This window comes from Natator depressus, chromosome 1 (genome assembly GCF_965152275.1).
Source record: "Natator depressus isolate rNatDep1 chromosome 1, rNatDep2.hap1, whole genome shotgun sequence".
Lineage (NCBI taxonomy): Eukaryota > Metazoa > Chordata > Testudines > Cheloniidae > Natator > Natator depressus.
The window spans coordinates 141,264,484-141,288,520 of NC_134234.1; the positions used below are offsets into that span (position 1 = coordinate 141,264,484).

At 41.5% G+C, this 24,037-nt stretch overlaps 1 protein-coding gene across 1 annotated transcript; it reads left to right on the forward strand.

The window, feature by feature from the left end:
* The first annotated feature begins 389 nt into the window (after window positions 1–389).
* On the forward strand, window positions 390–20,062 carry EIF2S3 (eukaryotic translation initiation factor 2 subunit gamma). The gene is made up of 12 exons (XM_074968296.1): window positions 390–544; window positions 3,778–3,841; window positions 4,360–4,487; window positions 4,610–4,731; window positions 6,322–6,416; window positions 8,179–8,337; window positions 11,552–11,686; window positions 13,231–13,325; window positions 14,473–14,617; window positions 15,133–15,302; window positions 16,851–17,023; window positions 19,562–20,062. Exons 1-12 carry the CDS (start codon window positions 476–478, stop codon window positions 19,623–19,625), a joined length of 1,419 nt encoding a protein of 472 aa, XP_074824397.1. The 5' UTR covers window positions 390–475; the 3' UTR covers window positions 19,626–20,062.
* The last annotated feature ends 3,975 nt before the right edge of the window (window positions 20,063–24,037 follow it).

The window sequence follows — 24,037 nt, forward strand, 5'->3', positions numbered from 1 at the left end:
TGCAATTGCTGTTTTAAAAAGAGCAACATCACGTACTTAGATGGTAAACTCCTTGGACAGGGACTCTTTGTTATGTGTTTTGTACAGCACCTAGCACAATATGGGAACCGCCTCCGACTGAACTCCCTGGGTGCTGCAAGTACGCCACCGCCCTGAGCCAGGGCCCCACGCATGCGCAGTCGGTCTACCGCTCGCTCTCTTGCGACACGCGCACATGGGGCGCCTCTCTCTCTCGATGCCGGTTGCATCACCCGGCTTCGGGGTCCTTCCTGAGGCTGCCCCGTCGCTCGCCTGCGCCACTGCCGCGCTCCCCGGGTGCCCCCACCGGAGCAGCGAAGACCAGAGCGGAACGAGACTGGGCCGGGTGCTTCCCGCATAGCTCGCGGCGCCGGACTCGGAGCGGGCGGCGCCCTCCAGCCCATGTAGCGCCGGGCTCAGGCGGCCGCGTAGGGCTCCTCACTTCCTCTTGGGCAAGATGGCGGGGGACGAGGCGGGAGTGACTCTGGGGCAGCCGCACCTCTCCCGGCAGGACCTGGCCACCCTGGTGAGACCCGAGCCCGAGGCTGCGGGGCCCTGTTCGCCCGGCGGCAGGAGCGGGTCGGGGGGGTCCAGCGCGCGCGCGGCCTGGCTGGGGGTGCGCCGGGAGCCGCCCCCTTAGCGAGCCGCCGGGCTGCGGGGAGGGGACCCGGGGTCGGGCAACGCCGGGAGGGGGGGATTTATGCCACCGCCTGCCCCGTCCTGTGGGGACGCGCCCGGTGGGCGCTGCTGCTGGGGAGGGGGGCGCCCTGTGGCGGGGGGTGGGGAGTGTGGATCCGGCTGGTGATGAATCTTGGCCGGGCCGGGGGTGGGTTGTAAAAACGTCGGAGACCGGAGTTTAACCCACCCACCGCCCCCCGGCTCCCCGGGAGAAATCTGCAGCTTTTGTTATTTCTGAGGCTTGGTGCCCGATGTTAGGCCTAATGTAGGTGTTTAGGTAGGCGTGATGGAGACCGTAGATGACGAGGAAGGCGACGTGTTGCTGAGCTTGTTTTTTGTCTTGTGTAAGCATCGTCAGTGTCAGTACCTTTATCTGCCAACCTGTGTGTGTGAGTGAGTACGGTGCTCTTGGATAATGCTGACTAGACAGTAATGAAAATGGAAGTCCTCTAGCCCGGGAAAATATAGTACTTAGTGATGTTAAAAGTTCGGCGGGAATTGTTTCTGTGGGCCCAGTTTAGGCCAGTCCTTTGACACTCTGTTGAGACTACCGAAATGACCAGTTATAGTCTCCTTTCAATGTGGCTATCTGTCTATTAGTTGATTAACCAAGATTATCCCACTTATTTCATATAGGTTACAGTAGGTACATCAGAAGACCTTTCAGTTGCTACCTACCTGGGCTTTAATTTAGCCGGTGGCCTCCCTGTTTACCCCTTGGGCTAGTCTCCTTTATTATATAATAGTCTTCAACAGTTCATAAGTACATATTCATAAGCTCTTTGGGGCATGGATTCTTTCTTTTATGTTATATGCAGCCCCAAGCATGCTGGTGCTCAACAAATAATATATGCTAGTGTAGTGATGATCCCTTTATGAGGGTCCTATATTTTCCCCAGTCCTCACTGATAATGACATTGTGAACTGAAAAGATGGATGATCGATGTTGCTGGGAGATCAGATTGGAAAGGGTCTTGAACTTTCAAGTCCTTTTGTAAATTTTGGTTTCATATTTGTACTCAGATTTGTAAAGGGCTAGTTTAAATCCAGTTCTAGGCTCCAGTGTTGACAAAATTTACACACACGCTTAACTTTATGCACTGTGAGCAGTCTTAGTGACTACAAAATTTACCTCCCTTCAACTTGTCATCTTCCTACACAGTGCCATCTGCAGGGCACTTCCTATACTTACTGATTTAAATGGGACTAGTCATGGCATCTTAAGTAAGCATAATGACAGATTTTTGAGTAGCAGCCGTGTTAGTCTGTATCCGCAAAAAGAGCAGGAGTACCTGTGGCACCTTTAGAGACTAACAAATTTATTTGAGCATAAAGCAACAACAAAAAAACTTAAAAAACAGACTGAATTGGAATTAATTTGCAAACTGGATACAATTAACTTAGGCTTGAATAAAGACTGGGAGTGGATGTGTCATTACACAAAGTAAAACTATTTCCCCTTGTTTATTTCCTCTCCTACTGTTCTTGTAAAGTGCTGGAAATGGCCCACCTTGATTATCACTACAAAAGGTCATTCCCTCACCCCACGCTCTCCTGCTGGTAATAGCTCACCTTTGCTGATCACTCTTGTTACAGTCTGTATGGAATACCCATTGTTTCATCTTCTCTGTATATATAAAATCTCCCCACTATATTTTCCACTGTATGCATCCGATGAAGTGACCTGTAGCTAACGAAAGCTTATTCTCTAATAAATTTGTTAGTTTCTAAGGTACCACAAGTACTCCTTTTCTTTTTACGGATACAGACTAACACGGCTGCTACTCTGAAACCTGTCAAATGAATTTGTTAGTCTCTAAGGTGCCACAAGTACTCCTGTTCTTTTTAAGTAAGCATGTGAGTGTTTCTTTGAACAGTCTCATTAAATGGACAAAATCTGTTTTACGGTGAAGAAGAAAACTTACTAAATGTGTGACTTCCTTTAAAATGTTATGAGTAAGTTCAAGCTCTTGCGCAATTAATGCTAAGTGTAAATTTATTTCCATGCTGTACACAGAGCTAACCAGACCTCCCTATATAAACAGCATCAGTGCCCACAATGTACAATCCACATCAGCATTCTCATATGTGTATATATATGGATGCATATATTTCATTGCACTAACATACGAACAGAGGCCTCAATCCTGCACTGAGATTTGCTCATACAGAGCTCTGTTGACTTCAGTGGAGCTCTGCATGTGTACAACAGTGCACTTGGAGGGCCAAATATCAGAGAAGTAGCCGTGTTAGTCTGTATCCACAAAAACAATGGGGAGTCCGGTGGCACCTTAAAGACTAACAGATTTATTTGGGCATAAGCTTTCATGGATCACCCACATGGAACTCAGTATTTGGTCAGGACCACATCAGTTATAAACAGTTTCAAAAGTAAAATAAGAGGACACTCACATGGGTGTCATCACTTGCCTAATATAATTCATAGGTATTTTATAGTTTAAATATTCTTTTTGGACTGTGTAAGAACAGCATTTATAAGATAAAAGGCTTTGTTATAGAGACAGGAGATTTTGGATGACAGAATTTTTCCATGCTACACCAGGTGGGAATAAACAGATTGGGGGAAAAACAGCTTTTTAAAATCAGTCTAAATTTACATTTGTTTTACTTGTTGCCAATATTTCCTCTAATTTTTTACATCCATGTGCGGAATTAATTTTGTTATGTGCACAAATATGGAGGTGATGTGTGGCGGGGGTGGGGCCAAGGGGTTCAGTATGTGGGAGGGGGCTCAGGGCTGGGGAAGAAGGAGGGTGGGGGCTCTGGCTGGTGGGGTGGGACTGGGGATGAGGGGTTTGGGGTACGTGAGGGGGCTCATGGCTGGGGCAGAGGGTTGAGGTTGGGGGAGTGAGGGCTCTGGGGTGGGGATGGGAATGAGGGGCTTGGGGTGTAGGCTGCCTTGGGGCTGCGGTGGGGAGAGAGGACTTCCCCCCTCCCCCCAGCCCTCTCTTGCTGCAGCAGCCAGGGGAGAGCGCCTTTCCTCACCTTCTGCGGAGCCATGCAGCTTGGAGAAAACTTATCTTGTAGCCTAAAAGTTTGCTTGAAATCTGTTCCATATAGAATGTTACCAAGCTGACGCCTCTCTCGCCAGAAGTCATCAGCCGTCAAGCTACGATTAATATAGGTAAGAAAAACAAAGTTAATCACACATGCTTTTGTAACACAAACTGCCTAAACTAACAGGCAGTGTTCTTTTAAATAGTAGTGTTAACAATCACAAAAGGAGACATGTCAAATCCTTATTACATTGAAAGATGGCCACTACAGTACAAGATGACTACTGCAATATAAGATCTTGGGAATGAAATGTTTTTAGTTAAAGGGGAAGTGTATGTTGGTGTTGGTAAGAGTGCTCTCAAGCAAAAGGTGCTTTGCCTGAGTAAAGACCAGATCTTGTAATGAGCTCCATGTGGATGCAAGGGTCTGTCCACAGAGAGCTCATTTAAAGATCAGTCAGTTACTGTAGCAAGTTGCTGTAAAAAGCTAGTTAAGAAATCTGTACATGCTTACAATGGAAGCTCTGGATCCACAAGCTTCAGGGACTTACAGGTGTCCTGTGCAAACTGGATCCTTGATATTGATATTGAAAGTTTGACAAGTCTCTCTAATTGTGTGTGATTAATGTTTGCTTTTAAAATGTAGGCACAATTGGTCATGTGGCCCATGGAAAGTCAACAGTAGTAAAAGCTATTTCTGGAGTTCACACTGTTAGATTCAAAAATGAACTGGAAAGAAATATCACTATCAAGCTGGGTTATGCCAATGCTAAGGTTAGTCATTACTATGAATCTAAATGTACCTATTTTGACTCTTTTGTTAACTGTGTGAAAGTACTTAAATGACCACTGCTAGGTTAAACCTGTTTTTCACCCTTTTTTTTTTATACTTCCAGATTTACAAACTTGATGACCCCAGTTGTTCCCGACCAGAGTGTTACCGGTCCTGTGGAAGTAGTACACCAGATGAGTTCCCTACAGATATTCCTGGGACCAAAGGGAATTTTAAACTAATCAGGTGACTGATCCGAATTCGGTGATTTTCAGTTGCTCTTGCTTTGTCCATAGTTCCCTCAATATAGTTGAAGTACACTTCAAGCGATTGTTTAAAAATGGTACCTTGTTTCTCCATAAGTCTGTTTGTATATTCAGTCCTCTGTTTACTCAAGTGATAAATAGTTTTTACTTCTATTACCTCTGAGGAGCCAGTACAGTTGAGAGAAGGTGCCATATTTTATTTGGGCTTGCTCATCATTTACAAAGTTGCAGTTTGCTGAGCCCAACTTCTGTGTTGGCATTTCTAATATACCCGTCACTGTAGTATCTAGAGATCTGAAGAGTATGAGGTTGCACAGATGTGACTGAAGGCATAATTTGACCTGCAGAATCTTTTACTTGTGGTGAGACACAACAGAAAATAAGTCTAATTTTCCAATACAATATTGCTTACAGGGCTGTTTGACTAAAAAAGGCATCCTTTGGCTTGTAACCTGAATTAAATTTAAGTCAGAGGTGTGAACGAATTTAAAGTTTATTTTTAGACTGTAACCTAATGTAAATTGTATATCTTTGTCATTTTCCCCCCAGAGATAGAAAAATAAGGGTTTTTAAACTGGAGCTATGAAAACTTGAGCCTTAACTTGAGATCATCTTTATGTTAGGAGAACGATGGGAGAGAGACTTGTTTATACAATTCCTGATAAAGTGTAACATGGTCAGAATGCAAGTTTAAAAGTTTCAGGAGTTATTTGTGATGCTTCATTGGGATTATTCAGATGAAAATAATCACACGGGTGGCTATCAAATCAGACCTTAATCTGTACTTAAGTATAGGGGACAGTTCCTCATAACTGAATTTCCTTGCTTTTTCACATACCCTTCAACCTGAATACTTGTTCTAATAGAGTATTTTGGTGGGTTGTGACAGTTAGAAAGCTAGCACTAAACAAATCATTAACCACTGGTTTCTTTGACATACTCCTTATTTTACCTACTGTAATTTTTTAAAATATTATCGCTGAAGTGGCAGACAATTCTTTTTCTGTGGCATGTTGTCAAATAATAAAGATTACCCCATTAAATACAGACAAGAACTTGAAATGCCCCCATTATTGTAGCCTACACAATGTAAACTCAAAGATTGAGTCTGGACAGTTACAGGTCAATCTTAGAGATACGGTGCAGTTCTGGCTAGGTTCAGAATGAACATGCATAACCTTGCAAGGAGGGAAATGGGGAGAGAGCTTTTAGAAGAGATAAGAAGTGAAAAAGGGGAATGTGCTAGTCCAGCATGGATCTTCATAGTCTGACACATTTAAACTATGCATGGTTGGTTTGTAAGTTTCTGAAAGACAGAAATTACATCCCATAAAAGACATGTAGTACAGTCACCATTTTTCTGAAACTTAAAATTTCAACAAGTAGTTAGTTCATTTAGTTATGTTCATATGAACATAGTTCCAAAATGTCAACTTTCCATGTTTGTCTTGAAATAATATGCAGTTTTTGTACATACCTTAACTGTGTGCCAACTGGTCACTTCATGCAAACCAGTTAATTGGCGATAACTGGCTTTTGTTGTTTTGTGTTTACCCTCCATATGCAACAGGCATGTCTCTTTTGTCGATTGTCCGGGCCACGATATCTTGATGGCTACTATGCTGAACGGTGCGGCAGTTATGGATGCAGCACTGCTTTTGATAGGTAATATTTGGGGTGGGGAAATTGAGCCTCTTTTATAACATAACAATACAACAACTTAATATTGACATTAAAATAATACAAAGGGTAATGGGCGACCAGCTATTACAAAAATTTTGAATGTTATTGAGTCTTGTGTAAAGAGATAAGATTTTAAAACTACGATTGTAGAAAGAGTATATCGTGCCCTCTAAATAGATACGTCTGAAATTGTGGAACAGAATTTGAGCACTTTGACTCGTCCAATAGCTGAAGCGATATTTGACTGTTTGGATAATGGCAGAGGCGTGGTGGGTTGAGATGAAATTTTGGGGCTGTTTTTACTTGTACAATAAAGTTAGATTTTCATGTTGGAGATGCTTAGGCCTATTTGAGCAGGCTTGCTTTTCTCTCCGTTGTTTTATCTGCCCTTTCTATTAATTTAAATATGTAGTACTGATGCTCGAAAGAGAGTGGGGTGAGGTGGGAAGCAATGGTAAATTCATTGTGATGTGGACAGAATCAAAGGACCCCATTTGGGCCATTCTTTCTGTTGATAGACTGATTTAGGAAGAACTTTGACTAATCTGACTTGAGCAGGTGTGTAAAGTGTGTGAAATAAATTAAACTTCATTTTTATAAATGTGCAGAATAGTATAATAATGCAACACCAAAATAAATTCAACTACGAATTATGTTACGTCTGGTCAGACCACATATTATTTGGGAAACGAAACAATAATATACTCAAGTTAGCATTGTTTTAAGTGTTTGAATAGCCATGAAATATTTAATAACAAGTAGTAATTAGTCTTTTTGATCTATAGCTCACCAAGGCACTTCACAAAAGGTGGTGACCACTGTCTTTGTTTACACAGGGGGTAACTGAGGCACAGAGAGGTTAAATTACTTTCCCATAGCCATACAACAAGTCAATGGCAGAAGTAGATACAGCAGAACCCAGTTTATCCCATCTAATTGGGACTGGGGTCAGATCGATAATCAAAAATTCGGATAATCCAGAGAATGGGAGAGTGCAAGGTTGCAGTGCCATCTAGCAGCCACATGAAAGATTGCCCACTTCTTGATCTGTGTGTACTGGTTGTTGGGTTAATATGGAGAGCCAGATAATGAGGGGTTGGATAAACGGGCCTCTACTGTATATGTTTTAGTACAACACACTCACCATTTGTCTCTGTGTGTGTGTGTACGCACAATCTGCCAAATAAAACTGCCCAGTGTCAAACTACATACAACTCAAATGTAAATTTGAGATATATATTTAAACATAGTTCCCAGTCACCTTTTCTGACAAAGACGTGAGTGGATGGATATCTATATACCCCGGAAATCCAATGAACTCTATTTTCAGAACAAAGGGACAGGAGAATTAATTTCTAGTTATCAGAGTCCTCCACTAATGCCTCCTCCCCCCTCAGTCCCCATATAATAGATCAAACCCCCAGTGAGCTCAAATATTGTAACAGCACATTAGGGGAAAGATGACTTTCTGGGAAGTAGAACCCAGACAATATTGATAACCTTAATAGCCATGTGCTTTCTGAATTTTTGGTTTGTCATTAAAGTTTAGGGCTCTTGGCATTTTTGTGTCTGAGATGAAGAGAATGCACTAAACCCATAAGCAATTAAAAAAATTAGCGACTTGATGACTTTTAAGCAAGCAATATTTTTTCAGGCACACAATGAGGTGGTAGATGTTCACACAGTTTTATGTATCCTTATTACAGATGACTGTACATAATCACTTTTTCCCCTCCCCTTCCAGCTGGTAATGAGTCATGCCCTCAGCCCCAGACCTCTGAACATCTAGCTGCTATAGAAATCATGAAATTGAAACACATTCTAATTCTACAGAATAAGATTGACTTGGTAAAGGAGAGCCAGGCTAAAGAACAGTATGAACAGATTCTTGCATTTGTACAAGGTAAGTTTCCAGAAGCAGAAATGCAGTCTTGCTGGAAGTTCTATGTAATTCTTCAATGCTGGGAGTTAGGCTGACATGAAAAGCGTTATCTGGTCAGGACAACCTGATGTCCAACTCAAAGAATTAGCAGATGAGTCAGGCTTTTGTAGCTTTTAAAAAAAAAAAAAAAAAAGGTTGTGTAATTCAATAAGATTTTTCTTTCAAATATGAATTTAGTAGCATTATATTCTGCTTCCACGCTGCTACAATTAACGGATTTTAAGGGTTGTTCCTAAACACATAAACTGGGTGTAAAATGACTTGACTTGAACCTGAGTCTCCCACATCCCAGATGAGTGTCCTAACTACAGGGCTGGAGAGTCAGTCTGTCTTAATACATATTTAGTTATACAAATGAAACTGCTCTAATGGGATCAGGCAGAGCAGGGACTTGAATCTGGGTCTTCCACGTCCCAGATAAGTGCTCTAACCAACAGTTTTGTTGAAAAATTCCCAGTGAACTCTGTTAATCAGTTCCCCCTCTCAACTACTTCTATTCCACTGTTGATAGCCTGCCTATCTCCACTCTCCTTATCTCAACCATTGGGCACCCTGAATTCTAGCCAGTCCTCCCTTCTCGCGCCCCCTCCCCCCATTCTTTCTCACACATTTCCTTGGGTCTCCCTTTACGCACAGTCCATTCACCGCCAGATGTCTACTTGAGTTGAGTTACTCCCTTGCTGCAGGCCCACTGAGCTAAACTATGTATCTTGGGGTTTTATACTGCTACCCATCGTTGTAGTATCTGAGCATCTTCCACATAGAACCAGTAGCAGTCACTAAGTCTCTAGTGGATTTCAGAGAGGCTCTGGCTCCTCTTCCGCCTTGTAAACCCCACCTTATTCTCATGCTTCCTCTCCATGCCATGAGCTTCCTACCATGCTGTTGCTGTGGTGCACTGGGAGCCAAGGCAGCAGCTCTAGGGGAGCTTTTCAGGTGTAGAAACCTTGGCTCAGAAATCTTGGGCTTTTACCCCATGAGCTTTGGACCCAAACTTCACACACCCCTGCAAACCATCCCATCCCTCTGGTTCCCCAGCGCCCTTCTGATTTTTATTTCCCATCTCCCCAGAACCTCTGCCGCTTAGCCTTGCTCCTTGGCTCAATGGGGGTATTTGCAAAACCCAGCTATGGAGGCAGGTTAGCAGCATCAGAAGATGGATGTGGTTGACAGGTCTGATCAGTCCTGTTATATAACCTTTGTGTAGTTCAAAATTGTTGGCTTGTGTCAGGGACACAACTTCTCATGTGTTTAAAATCTCATAAGTGGCCTAAATGCAAGGTACTTTTGTGTGTGAATTTTGAAGTTTGTGGAGATTGAGGTTATTTCGCTAGAGAAAGTCAAGCAAATGTGACTAAGCCAGGGAGAAAGTTCAAAGAGAGAGCAATTTTAAAATGTCTCTTTTTCAAATTTAATAATATTTCACTAAAAAAAACTGTAGAACATAGTTGTCCGAAGAATTATTGTACCAAATTTGAAAGCTAAATTAAATCAGTAAAGTATGAATCAAGGATTTTAGTCTTGCTTTATGCGCAAAACTCATTGCAATCTTAATTATGGAATTGCTACTGATGCATCAAATATTTTAGATCTCTCATCCTCCATAGGATATCTCAACTCTGTTCTTTCACTGCATCTTGGTCCTAACTGCTTGTTCTGTTTCCTCTCATTTTTCACAACCCACATCCAGAGAGAGGTTTCCCAGCTGTGGCCTGTTTGCAGTCCCCACAAGTTGCTGTGTTTGTTAGAATGCAGTCTGGCCAGGTCGTAAAAAGTAAAATGTAGGGCTTACCTCAGTATAACTTTAGTTGCTCAGGGGCATGGAAAAGCCACCTCCCTCAGTGACGTCAGTTACACTGACCTAAGCTCTAGTGTGGACAGCACTATGTCGGCAGGAGAAGCTCTCCTGCTGACATAGCTACCGCCACTTGGGGAGGTAAGATAATTATGCTAACAGGAGAGCTCTCTCCCGTCTTTATAGAGCATCTGCACTAGCTGTGCCAATTCTAGTGTAAACTAGCCCTTAAAGTCTAGTGGGCATGGGGCTACGGCAGGGGCAGGCAAACGTTTTGACCTGAGGGCCACATCGGGTTTCCAAAATTGGGGAGACACAGCCTCCCCTAACTGGCCCTCCATACAAACAACCAGGCATGGTCCGAGCCCCGCCTCCTATCCAACCCCCCTCCCGCTTCTCGCCCCCTGATGGCTCCCCCGGGACTCCTGCCCCATCCACCACTCCCTGTCCCCTGACCAACCCCCTCTCTCATTCCTGACTGCCCCCCAGGGACCCCTGCCCAATCCAACCCAGCTGTTCCCCACCCTCTGACCGCCCCAACCCCTATCCACACCTCCACCCTCTGACAACCACCCCGAACTCCGCTGCTCCCTATACAACACCCCTCCATGCCCCCCCGCTCCCTTACCACGCTGCCTGAAGCACCGATGGCTGGCAGCGCTACAGCTGCACCGCCCAGAGCACTGGGTCAGGCCATGGCTCTGCAACTGCGCTGCCCGGCTGCCCAGAGCATTGTGTCGGCGGCGCAGTGAGCTGAGGATTTGGGGGTGGGGGAACAGCAGGGGAGGGGCTGGGAGCTAGCCTCAGGGGCCAAGCAGGAGGATCCCGCAGGCTGGATGTGGCCTGCGGGCTGTAGGTTGCCCACCTCTGGGCTAAGGGATCTAAGTCCAAATCGGTTTTCATGAAGAATCTGTTTTTTACCTCTGTGGTAACTCTGCCCTTCAGTGCCTACATGCACAATTGTATTCCTCCTCTCCAGTAGGTACGCTGCTTATCTCAGGTTAAGAGGCTGAAACTTATGTCATGCCACTCCTGATCATCAAGCATGAAGCAGATTGTTCCTAGAGTAAAACACTGCCTCAAGAGCCCACTTGGAGAACAAACTATATAGGCCTCCCACACAGAAACTCACAGAACTCCCCGTCGGCAATGTGCAAGCCATATTGTACTACCTTGAAAAGTAGTTGTGGCTTAATATGAAAATAAATATGACCTGACGCTTTTGTCATGTTATTTTTATGGACTTCTGGTTTGGGGAAATATGTAGAAATCGTCCCTGAAATTTCATTTGTGGTTTTAGTGCGTCATGAATACTCATATACGCTTTGGTATGTGCAACATAAAGTCTGATGTAAAACAACTCCATTTTTTTTGTTGTAGGTACAGTTGCAGAAGGAGCTCCTATTATTCCAATCTCAGCACAGCTGAAATACAACATTGAGGTGGTTTGTGAGTATATAGTAAAGAAAATTCCAGTCCCATTGCGAGACTTCACATCAGAACCAAGACTTATTGGTATGTAAATGTTTAAAGCTTACCTATATGTTTAACCACCCTTTCAGACAATGCTAATATTGGGGGCATGCTCTAAAGAGGGTATGAGGAGCATTTAGCACGCTAGCAGTTTCAAGCCTCTCTATTTCCTGAAATCTTAAATATGAGTGTTGTCTGTGTGTATATATACAATATGACTATATATAAATGAACTGCTTTGATTTGGGCATTTTAAATGTGGATATAATATGAAAACGGCAGTGAAAATGAGTAATTTATCTTAGAAACAAGGTAGATGAGAAACTTTTATTTTACCAACTTCTGTTCGTGGAAGGTACAAGCTTTCGAGCAACACAATGCTCTTCTTCAGGCCTGCAGAAGGAAGCAGAGTGATTTCTAAATCAGATTTTCTCTTTATACATTAGATTACTCTGTTAAGCACTGACAACTTTGTGGTGTCTGGAAAATCAAGCTGCATTCTGTTGCAGTTAAAACTCTTGGGAGTAAATAGATATGGCTTGAAGATAGAAGGGGTGGATATGCTGGCACCCCCCCCCCCCCCCCGGTCAGTGTTCCAAGTGGCACACTTCAATATTATGTTATGTCACTTGGGCATAAATGTTAAAGCATTGGATTTTGTTCATTTCTAAAACATCTTCCTATTCGGTTCATCCGCTCTAGATGTATTTTACATAAAACACTGAAATCTAGAGTGTATATGTATATAGAACTTAACAAAGTCGGTCTGTTAGAAATTAGGCTAAAAGCAAAGGTCATTTTCTCTTACAAGTGTTAGGATTTCCTCCAGTATTCTATAGGTGGTCAGCCTTTTTAAAAAGGATCTGATATATAATTCAGTTTCTGAATTAAACAGAGAAGCCCGTAATAGAATTTAGAAAAAGCTTCTCCTATTGAAGACAGTGGCAAAACTCCCAATGGGACCGTGATTAGGTCTTTTATTTTAAAGCACGCATTTCTTTCATTGCCTTTACGTAAATCTTAAGCATGCAGGAGGTTAAATGTTGTACTTTCACTTCTGAACACTATAAATTGGAGAACAGTGCCTAAAGAATACTTTTTACTTTATTTTGTTTGTAATACTTTCTTAGAAGCTTGTAAATAATCTTTCTCTGGTTTAGTCTTCTTGGCGAATCGTTTGTTTTCTAAGAAAGTTGGATGTAGCATTACTTCCTCCTTTATGCACTGATATCTCTAATGTTTGCATGGCTTTGAGAATAATTTTTAAATACTAATTAATTTGTGATAAATGTATTTACTGAGAACTAAATTAATTAAAATTGTATTTTAAAGTACAGTGGATATTCCTTGCCAGAATGCGTTAACATGTTTTGGGTTTAACCAGCTTAATTTGACCCATGGTTCATGTAGTATTTAAAAACTTATGAAAAAATTGCATGCAACAGACTGCATAGCATGGTGAATACAGGGAGGTATTTTCATTGTTTGGAGTAGATTTTAAAAAAAAGACAAGAATTGTAAACATCACATAAGTGTCACTAGTCAAGCTTCTATATATCTTAATAATGGATTTGTGTGCTTTTCAGTAATTAGATCTTTTGATGTCAACAAGCCTGGATGTGAAGTAGATGACCTTAAGGGTGGTGTAGCTGGTGGTAGTATTCTAAAAGGTGTATTAAAGGTAATAGCTACTCTTCCGCCCCCCTGTCCTCCAAATACCTCATTAGTTATTATAATGTGTAGATGCATAATAGGTGTTTCTTTGTGGTCAATACAAAGCAACTTAAAGGTATATAGTCAGTTTTAAAAAATTAATTAAAATTAGCTTCAGGTAGTACCCGCACCTGAGTTCCCCTGTCTTTGGTTATGGTTTCACAGTCCTGTTTTAAAATGTTTTCCTTTTGCCTTGTTGCTGTTTGAAAGTTAAACAGAAATGGGAAACAATGAAACTGACCATGCCCAATCCTCTCCCCCCGCCCCCCCTCAAAAAACAAAAACAAAACAAAACCCTTTATTGGTTATAGTTAGGTTTTTACTAGTAACAAAATATATATATTTTTAATTGACGTAAGTGATTTTTTTCCAAAGTTGATGGTGGTGTCCCTTTCTATTCCTTGCAATGAATATGAGGGTGCGGTTTCCCCTTCTTGCATGTGCATATTTATTTAGTAAATCATTTAAAAAAGGTGGAGTTTGAGCCGTGCTGATAAATCTAAATAAAGTTAAGGAGTGTGTGCTAACTATGCACTCAGTCACCACATTAAAAGTGAATATGACTGAATACTCAGCTTTTGTATGGAGTACTATCAACAACAAGTTTTCAAGTCTTTTTTGTCTATTAAAAATAACAACCTTGATTATTAAACTGGAAAGTTAAAAAATCAAGTTTATGCACCACTTATACAATTTGATCTTCTATGTTCTTTTGCTTGAACAGTGAAACTGCATTGGTGCACTGTCTGGTTTTTCGTACACTAACTCAGTAATATAGTGTTTGGGATTGCAGTACTATTAGAAAACATTTAAATTAAAATAAGTTAGAATTTAAATGTTGGGCCTAAAACTAAGAGTGATCATCTATTAAATCAACTTTTTAAAGTACATTTGAAGGCAATGTTAACTACCTTTTTATTACCTGTGTAGTACAGAGGTTTTTAAAAGTTGTGTTGATTTTCCAGGTAGTACCACTATAATTCTGTGATGCAACGGCCAAGTGCTGTTAATATTAATGTAACTGTTGGAAAAATAACTCTTCTCTCCCACCAGCAGCTAGCTTTTTACTCTGGTGAAAAAGAAACATCTAACCACTTTTTCTCCACTATACTTAGGTAGGCCAGGAACTTGAAGTCAGACCTGGTATTGTATCCAAGGACAGTGAAGGAAAACTCATGTGCAAGCCAATCTTTTCCAAAATTGTATCACTTTTTGCAGAACACAATGATCTACAGTATGCTGCTCCTGGAGGCCTAATTGGTAACAATGTTTTAATGAAGAGATTTTTCTCCTCGTGCCTATTTTTGAAAACTTAGATGGTTTCAGATAACAGTACACTTCCTGGGAAGAGGGGGGAATTTATTGCAATTTATAGGAAATTCTAATGTGTGACTCCTACAGCAATTGTGTACCTTTTAATATATATGTAATGAAGCTTTATATAACAGTGCCAAATAGTGTAAAATTTAGTTATTTATCTAAATTACATTGGTTAGCTCCAGCAGGCTTCTGTATTATCTGTGCTGCCACCAGCATGATGAATCCTGGGGCATTGTATCACGGCTGGTTAGAGTTCACAGATCCTAAAAAAGAGTAAATAGGTGAGTTCAGTTCTTAATGTGCTGAACGCCCACCTCCAGCTGGGTAGTGGGGATGTTTAGTATGTCACTAAGAATGGTTAATTTCATTTGTAGGTCTCCTTTAAATGTATTTGATGCGTATAAATATGATTACTTTTTCAATTATTCCTCAGAAGTTGTCTTGTTCTGAAATAGGTGTTGGCACTAAAATTGACCCAACTTTATGTCGGGCTGACCGAATGGTGGGGCAGGTTCTTGGTGCAGTTGGAGCACTCCCTGAAATATTCACAGAGCTGGAAATTTCCTATTTCCTGCTTAGGCGACTGCTAGGTGTGCGCACTGAGGGAGACAAGAAAGCTGCAAAGGTTAGTATATTTGTACCTGTTCTGTTAAAAGGACATTATCATGGTACTTGTCAGACTTTTTTTTTTTGTTTTGAAGCTTTTACTCTGTTAACCCCCTGGAAATTAATTCCACTGAGATGTAAGTGTTTATATTTATGCATGCTTTCATCTTTCCTTTCTTCCTGGTTTCCATACATAATGTTTGCATTTCAGAGGGGAAAAACAATGATACATGTCCACTTAAATACTATGTAAGAATGCCTTTCACAGGGGGAGGAAATTCATATACTGGTAACCTAAAGAAATTTGAAGCCTTGTGATTCTTAAATTTGGCCCTTCTTCCAAAGATGCTGGTAATCCTTGTTCCTTCCCCTTGTTGTTCTCTTCTCCATTCATCTGCAGCAAAACTTGTCATGCATGATCCTGCTAGTTTCATGTACATCCTAATACTTTGCCAGTCTAGGGATGTGGTGGATTCTCCATCACTTGAAGTCTCTAATCCTAGACTAGATATCTTTCTAAAAGGTATGCTATGGCTCAGGAGTCGGCAACCTTCGGCAAGCGGTCCATCAGGGTAATCCACTGGCAGGCCACGAGACAGTTTGTTTACGTTGACCGTCCGCAGGCACGGCCCCCCTGCAGCTCCCTGTGGCCGCAGTTCACTGTTCCCGGCCAATGAGAACTGCGGGAAGCGGCGTGGGCTGCTGGGACGTGCTGGCTGCCACTTCCTGCTGCTCCCATTGGCCAGGAACGGCGAACTGCGGCCACTGGGAGCTGCGGGGGGCCGTGCCTGCGGACGGTCAACATAAACAAAATGTCTCGTGGCCCGCCAGTGGATTACCCTGATGGGCTGTGTGCCAAAGATTGCAACCCCTGCTATAGCTCAAAAGTTGTGGGCTTGATACAGGAATTACTGGATGAGGTTCCATGGTCTGTTTTGTGCAGGAAGTCAAACTAGTTGATGATTATGATCCCTTCTGGCCTTTAAACTATGAAAACTGCTTCACACTGATTTATTTTATTGGTAAATTAGGTGTTGCCATCATTTTAGATTTTCTCTTTGTGACTGACTCTGGATTGAGCAGTTATTTTGGTGGTTGTATTTGGTGAAAGGAAAGAGGCACAAGGATCTGTTTTATATTGATGTCAATTGTGGGGTAAAAAACTTTAGCTTTCTATATAGTTTATGCAACCTTAAAACAATTATTATTTCCCAGAAAAAGGCAGACTGGTTTTTGTAGATGAGTCTGAGGCAAGTAATCTGGAATATTATTTGTGCTGAGCCTTTTTATATTTCTCCTACATTAGTATGAAAATGAGAAACACTTTATCATGTGTCTAAAAATGGACATTGTTTTATCATATTCGTGTGCGGCATGGTCCTAGACATTTGGTGCTTGCCTCCCTTTCTGTTAGTATTTTTCTTTGGTAACCTAGCTGTAGCAGTCAGATATAAAATCTTTTTTTTTTTTTGTCTTCATTTAAGTTATTGGCTGCAAAATGCTATTAACTTTATAAGTTATTTGCATATTTAAAGTAAAACTTACAGAATTCTTTATCTTCTTTCAGGTGCAAAAGCTATCCAAGAATGAAGTTTTAATGGTAAATATAGGATCCTTGTCTACTGGAGGAAGAGTTAGCGCAGTGAAGGCTGATTTGGGCAAGATAGTGCTAACTAACCCTGTGTGCACAGAAGTAGGAGAAAAAATTGCCCTTAGTCGAAGAGTTGAGAAACACTGGCGGTAAGTTGGCAGTACAGTGACAAAATAACCCCTTGATACTGCTGTGTTGCACTGACACCAGTACTATCTGCCTCTGCTGTAGAATTCCTTTGTTCCTCTAAATTCTCTAAGCACCTAATCACTATTTCTATGGGACACTTTTTTCAAAAATGTTAAGTGAAATAGTGAAAAATTAAATACTTTGTGCGCTGCTTAACATAAATGCACAATAAACCTTCTGATGCCATGAGTTGTGACTTGATAACACAGTCATACCACAGTAATATTAACAGCAGGAACTTTAACCCAGTGATGCCAAAGACCAAATAGAAATTAAGGATACATTTAAGACTGGGTTTATCTTAAAGCAGTAATTCTCAGCCTGTGGGCCTGGGCTCAGCAGTTCCAGCTACATGTGACTGCCAGTGCCGCTTTGCAAAGTGTGGGTGGTGGGGAGGACAAGGGAACAAAGGGACACTGATCTCCAAGGACCTTTTTCTCCGGCTCCTGTGAGACTGGAGGTATCAATTTTATTAGTCAACACAGATTACAAGAATAATGTGGCTGGTGGGGCACCCAAAAACATCCTGTAGCAGGATCCCTCAAGTTGAGGAGCAGTATGGCTGGTGGCTCCTTTTTAAGCTTATTTGCTTCGCTTCTCTTCAAGCAACTGCCCACCTAGAATGTATATTCTCTGAAAATAAAGCTAGTACAGAAACACTAAGCAATCCTGTCCCCTACACCCCCTGTGTGGACCTCGCACTGCGGTAAGGAGAAAAAGGTATGTTAACATACTTCCCAGTAGTTCTGATCTGGCTGAGACATACTGGGTTTTGAACATCTGTTCTGGGAAATAGTCATGGCCAGTTTTCTGGATCACTGTGGCAGGCAGTTACACCTTGCTAGCTGTTTCTGTAACTCTCTCAGCCGGTCAGCTCAGCAGCAGGCAGAGCTGGCAGCCAAATGCCTTCAGTAGAGAGGTAGCTAGTGGGGATTACTGGAGTGGCTACTAAGTAGCGAGGAGAGGAGCACACACTTTCTGAGCAGATAAGGAAGGAATGAGCACCAAGAGAGAAATGGGGGAAGCTGAAGGGGAGCTATGTGAATAGAAGATGAGCAACATTTTCCAGCAATGACTTGTCAAATCTGTGGTTTGGTAGCTGCTGGGTTTTATAGGTATTTTGGTGCAATTTTTTTCTGTTTTTTCTTCCCTCCTTTCAAACAAACCTATATTTCACCAAAATGGTCACAGATCTCTCTTGTTGTTGGGGCTGGCACTCTCAGGTGCACTTTTATTAGAATTGTTTGTGGCACAGTTTTCACATGTTGCCAACTATACTGTAGTAGAAGGGAAAGGAGAAAAAACAAAACTAAGCAAGGAAAGAAACAGAGGGGATGGGTAAAGAACAAAGAAATTGGGAAGGTCCTAATTAGGAAGAAAAGAGTGGGGACAGCTGGTACAGAGGAAGGGGAAAAGAACTCTGCCTCTTACACTCCCTTTCTCAGACTTTCTAGGGAAGTGAATGAGAGAACAAGGAGAGGGGCAGTTGGGATATAGTGGAAAGTAAAATCACATAGAGAAAGAGGCACAGGGGTTAAAACTGGGAGAATGGACAAATAGGCAAAATGCAGCAACAACACCAGGGACATGTGGGGCCTGAGTGTGGCTTTGCCACAGCTGTGGGCTCCAGCCTAGAAAGGCTTGAAATAATGGATTAATTACTTCAATTCCATTTTTATCAATGTACACTGTTCTTCTGGGAATTGTTCCGAAAGATGTGAGATCCCAGAGTTATGGCAGACAAGTTCAAGACTAACATCAGGTTCTTCCATGGCTCCCTTCAAGGAGTTGGGAGAGTCTTAAAGGCAGTTGCATCGATTTATATGTGCTGTCGCTTGGCTGGAAAAGTGATATTGCAGTCTTTTTAAAAGCTTTCTCTGAAGCTGCATCTTGAGCTAGTGGAAAGAATTAGTGGATTTTTTAAAACGCAGTGGGTGTGTAAGGGGAAGTACTAAGAGGGAAGATTTTTTTCTATTACCCAGTACAAGTGGTAAAAACAATTTTGAGAATTATGTCAACTTGGTGTTCAGGTTACACCCTCAGTGAGAAATGTTGACCTCAAAAATTGAACTATTATATTCCTTTTTTTGCAAGGTGTTCTCATTTCCCTTTAAAAGTAGTGTAACGCTTTATGCAGGTTGGAAAGCAATAAAGCTATCAACACATTTTCATTTGCAGTTAACTAGACGATTATGGGCAAGTAGAACCTTTGTGTGTGCGCTTCTGTTTAACAGCACATTTTAAAAAATGGTCCCATAGCTTAAGAAAAAGTCCTTTGCTTATGGTCTCTCCATTATCCTCCCCTCTCCTATGCTTCCAGCAGCCAGTCGTCTTTAAGATTTTGCGGTGCAGGGGGAGGGAAGGGGGAGTTCAGAAACTTCTGAAATCTGTGTACTCCTAATACAAACACGTCTACAGGGTTTATATAGAGCTTTTGCCATTTGCATTTTGAATATTTTCTAAACACAATTACAAATAACTTGTTTTTCGTGTTTCAGTTTAATCGGCTGGGGTCAAATAAGAAGAGGAGTGACAATCAAGCCAACAGTTGATGATGATTGAAAAGTAAAAACGAGTGTGTCATTTTGAGAGATGGAATGCCTATTTCCATATACTGGGGGGTACATTTTTGGAGTGAAATTTGTTACACAACTCCCATTGCTCCAGACATTTTACTGGAAATTTACCCTCTTACTAAAATACTAGTCAGTATCTCCAATGAAAGGGTAAAAAATTGTCATAGAGGTGGATCTAATAATCCACATTTTAGCAGAAACTAATTGTATGTGTTTCATGCCATATCTAATTTATGTTAGTTTGTGTTTGAGAAGATTGTTTAATATCACTCAAGTCACCCCCAATGTAAAACACAAACCATAAAATCTGTTTTGAAATAAAATATTGCTTCTTATTTTTTCATTAATTCTTATCCTTGGTAGTGAAAGGCTGCAAAGATTGTTCAAGCAGTACAAGAATTTAAAAAGAAAATAAACTCTCCTTGAAGACCAATTCCCTGTTTTTGCGCCACACCTAGTTTTGTTAAGTCTCTGAGCTCTTTACAGCAGACATTTCTTAATGTTTCCAATTCTTGCTTTGTGAATGGTGACTTTTATATTTTGCAATTAGGCTGCTAACAGTGATGACTTATTAGTCCTGGAAGACACAAATTCAAGAGGAATTACTATTGAAACATACAAAGGGGAAAACACAAGAAACTCCTAGGAAGTGGAAATACTGTTTTAAATCTTATTTCAAAATGTTTCCAGTGGTCAGACAACCCATGTAAAACAGCTACTGTTTGACATGATAAAGTTCTATATAGATGGACAAATCCTTCTACAGGAGGCGCTTACCTCTTAACTCAGTGGTTTTCAACTGTTTTTTCATATGCGGACCTCTAAAAAAAATTTCAAATGGAAGTGCAGGCCTCTTTGGAAATTCAGCCTGTGTTCCGCAGATCCCTATCATAGAAGTCTTAGACTGAAAACTGACTGAGCAGAATTCAACTATAAACATTGCACATGCTCGGCAAGACATTTGACTCAGCGTCAGAAAGGGCACTAAACTTTGGGCTTCTAAGGTAATGACGACACTTCTGGGTTTTGACCTGTAGGTGCGGGTATTCACATACTTTTGATTGATCAGAAAAACGGAATGTCTTTTCTGGGGTCTGAAACTTTATTTTCATAGTCACCCCTTCGACATAGTCTGTGGACCCCGAGGGGTATGTGGACCACAGGTTGAAAACCACTGTTTTAATTTATTCAGCTATTAAACTAGCCTGTTCTATTGGGTAAATATTTGATATGATTGATCTGAAATTATTAGAAATGTCTATGAAGGCTAGTAGAAGTGGATGTTTGTTCGTTTGTTTAAAAAATACCAGCTTGGTGCAGATGACACTTGCAAATGTCAGTTGAATGCAAAGTATAAAATCACTTTCTCAATTAGCCACTTGAAGTTTGACAAATTCAGGAGAAAACACATTGTGTATTTAAGTTTAAAGTTGGTTAATCTGATTCTTTGAGACACCAAATAATTCTTCTGACACTTCATTCATTTAGGTAATATTGCTTTTATTCATTTTGATTTCACTTGTGATAAAGTGCATAATGCTAGAGGTACATTTTATATTATATAATACAGTAAATGCTCGTTAGTAGCAACATATCCATGCCCTTTTGCTATATTGCTCCTATGTGACTGTTGCTGTTATGGGGAGTGTCGTCTAACTGAAGGTGTATGAAGAGTTAAGGGTGTTTTGGAAGGGGTGGGGCAGCCATGTTGTGGGGGAACCCCAAGTTTGGGGGGAGCGGGTCAGGGAAGCTCTGGGTTTAGCTGAGGAGCCCCCAGTTGGCAAAACAGCTGAGTGAGCTCAGCTGCTTGGGAAAGGGTGAGGATGCTCCAGCTGGCAGTTTCATGCTCCACCTTGGTAAGAGATGATTTAGTTCGGGCTGGTCTTGCTTTGAGCAGGGGGTTGGACTAAATGACCTCCTGAGGTCCCTTCCTACCCTGATATTCTATGATTCTATGAAGAGATGGATGCCTGGGGAGGGCATCATGTGAAATCTGCAACGGAGGGGGGTGACTCCTAGCACAGACAGTGGAGACTGGAGTGGGAGCGGAAGGGAACAGGTTAGTGCCCTGGAGTGGAGACTGAAAGGGGGGGCGTGTTTCCTGATGCCCCCCACTGCAAAACAGCACACCCTCACCCTGCTGCCAGCAACAGAGATGGAGGACACAGCTCAGTGCATGGGGGTGGGGGGGGGGTTGCCAATACCACTACGAAATAGCAATCCCCCCTCCCCCTGGCTGCAAGCCAGATGCCGAGGAAGGGAGGAGGAAACCTTCCAGCTGCACCTCTGCTGCTCCCCCAACCACAGCTTCTCCCTCCCCCCCCCCCAAATCCCTTTTTTCCATACCCTGCCCACAAATGCCCTCCTACACATGCTGTCCACTCAGGCTCTGTCAGGCAGGGCAAGTGGACAGGGCTGTGTGCCGTAGAGGTGTGCTGAAGGGCCTGGATCTGCTGGGGAGTGAAAAGATGCAGTTTGGGGTGCAATGCCCTGACATGCCCCCCCGGGTCCCCAGTCTCCACTCCTGGATGTGATGTCATAACAGCACAAATGTTGCTATGCAGCGGCTATGTTGCTGTTACCAAGTGGACAATTCATGGTAGGGAAAGGGGTCCCAGGGGAAATGTTGCTTGTAAGAGGCAGCATCTACTGTATTAGCTAGGCAAGTCAGTCCTGTTTTATTTTCTTTCTTGGTTTTGATACCTTTGTATTTACTTTTTTCAATCATTCTTACTAGTTAAACTGGACTGTGAGGATGCAATTTGGGCTCTATTCCTGGTCTCCCACATATATGCTTGTAGCCTAGATCTAAATAATAGAATATTTTTTACTTTGTTTCTAATTTTGTAAAATGTTCTTCTACCTCACTGGTTGTTGAAACTAAATTTATTAATTTTTGTACTGTATTTTGAGAGACTCAAATGAAGAACACAAGATTAGTGTAAAATGTTCCTTGATTCTCCATGCTCTTGCCCAACATGTGGTTCTACACAACACTAACAGTCTTTGAAACAGCCTGAAACGGTGACTGACACAGCATTTTTCACCCTTGAGTTATTTCTGCAACCCTAAATACTGAAACTTGGTTGTTAGTATGGGGAAGAGAAACACCAAAAAGTGGAATGTGCCACCAGCACTGTGTAAGTCCACCATATTGCTGTGAACACATTCAGCTCTGTTGTACAGTTGGAAAGAACTCTGGGCCAGATTTTTAAAGGTCTCTAGTAGGGCAGTCAAGCGATTAAAAAGATTAAACAGATTAATCACACAAACAATAATAGAATACCATTTATTTAAATATTTTTGGATGTTTTCTACATTTTCAGATTACATGATTTCAATTACAAAACAATACAAAGTGTAAAGTGCTCACTGTATATTTTTGATTACAAGTATTTGCACTGTAATAAAAATAAATAGTATTTTTCAATTCACCTAATACAAGTACTGTACTGCAATCTCTTTATCATGAAAGTTGAATTTACAAATGCAGAATTATGTACAAAAAAAGTGCATTCAAAAATTAAACAATGTAAAATCTTAGGGCCTGCAAGTCCAGTCAGTCCTACTTCCTGTTCAGCCAGTAGCTCAGACAAACAAGTTTGTTTACATTTGAAGGAGATAATGCTGACCACTTCTGGTTTACAATGTCACCTGAAAGTGAGAACAGGCTTTCTCATGGCACTGTTGTAGCCAACATCGCAAGATGTTTACGTGCCAGCTGTGCTAAAGATTCATATGTCCCTTCATGCTTCAACCATCATTCTAGGGGACATGTGTCCATGCTGATGACGGGTTCTGCTTGATAACAATCCAAAGCAGTTCGGACTGACACATTTTCAATATCTGATTCAGATGCCACCAGCAGAAGGTTGATTTTCTTTTCTGGTGGTTCGGGTTCTGTAGTTTCCACATCAGAGTGTTGCTCTTTTAAGACTTCTGAAAGCATGCTCCACACCTCCTCCCTCTCAGATTTTGGAAGGCACTTCAGATTCTTAAACCTTGAGTTGAATGCTGTAGCCATCTTTAGAAATCTCACATTGGTACCTTCTTTGTGTTTTGTCAAAAATACAAACAAAAACTTGTAGATACCTAGATGGCTAAAAGACTCTCTTCTATAAAATCAAAATTAACATGTCTAAACACCTTCAATTAAAAAATATATTGAAAATGATTATTACATTAGTTACTAATGTTCAAGATGTAATATAGTACTGCCTAATTTATCCACACAAGGATACATTCAGAGTATTGGTATTTTTCAGATACTACAATCACTGGTTAGCCCTGTGCTTCAAATACATGTCTTTTTTCTTTAGGTCAGCGCTGCAGGTTTTAGATCTAAATTTCTTGACATTATTCCTGCTAATACTGGATTTTACTTGAAAGTTAGTGGGC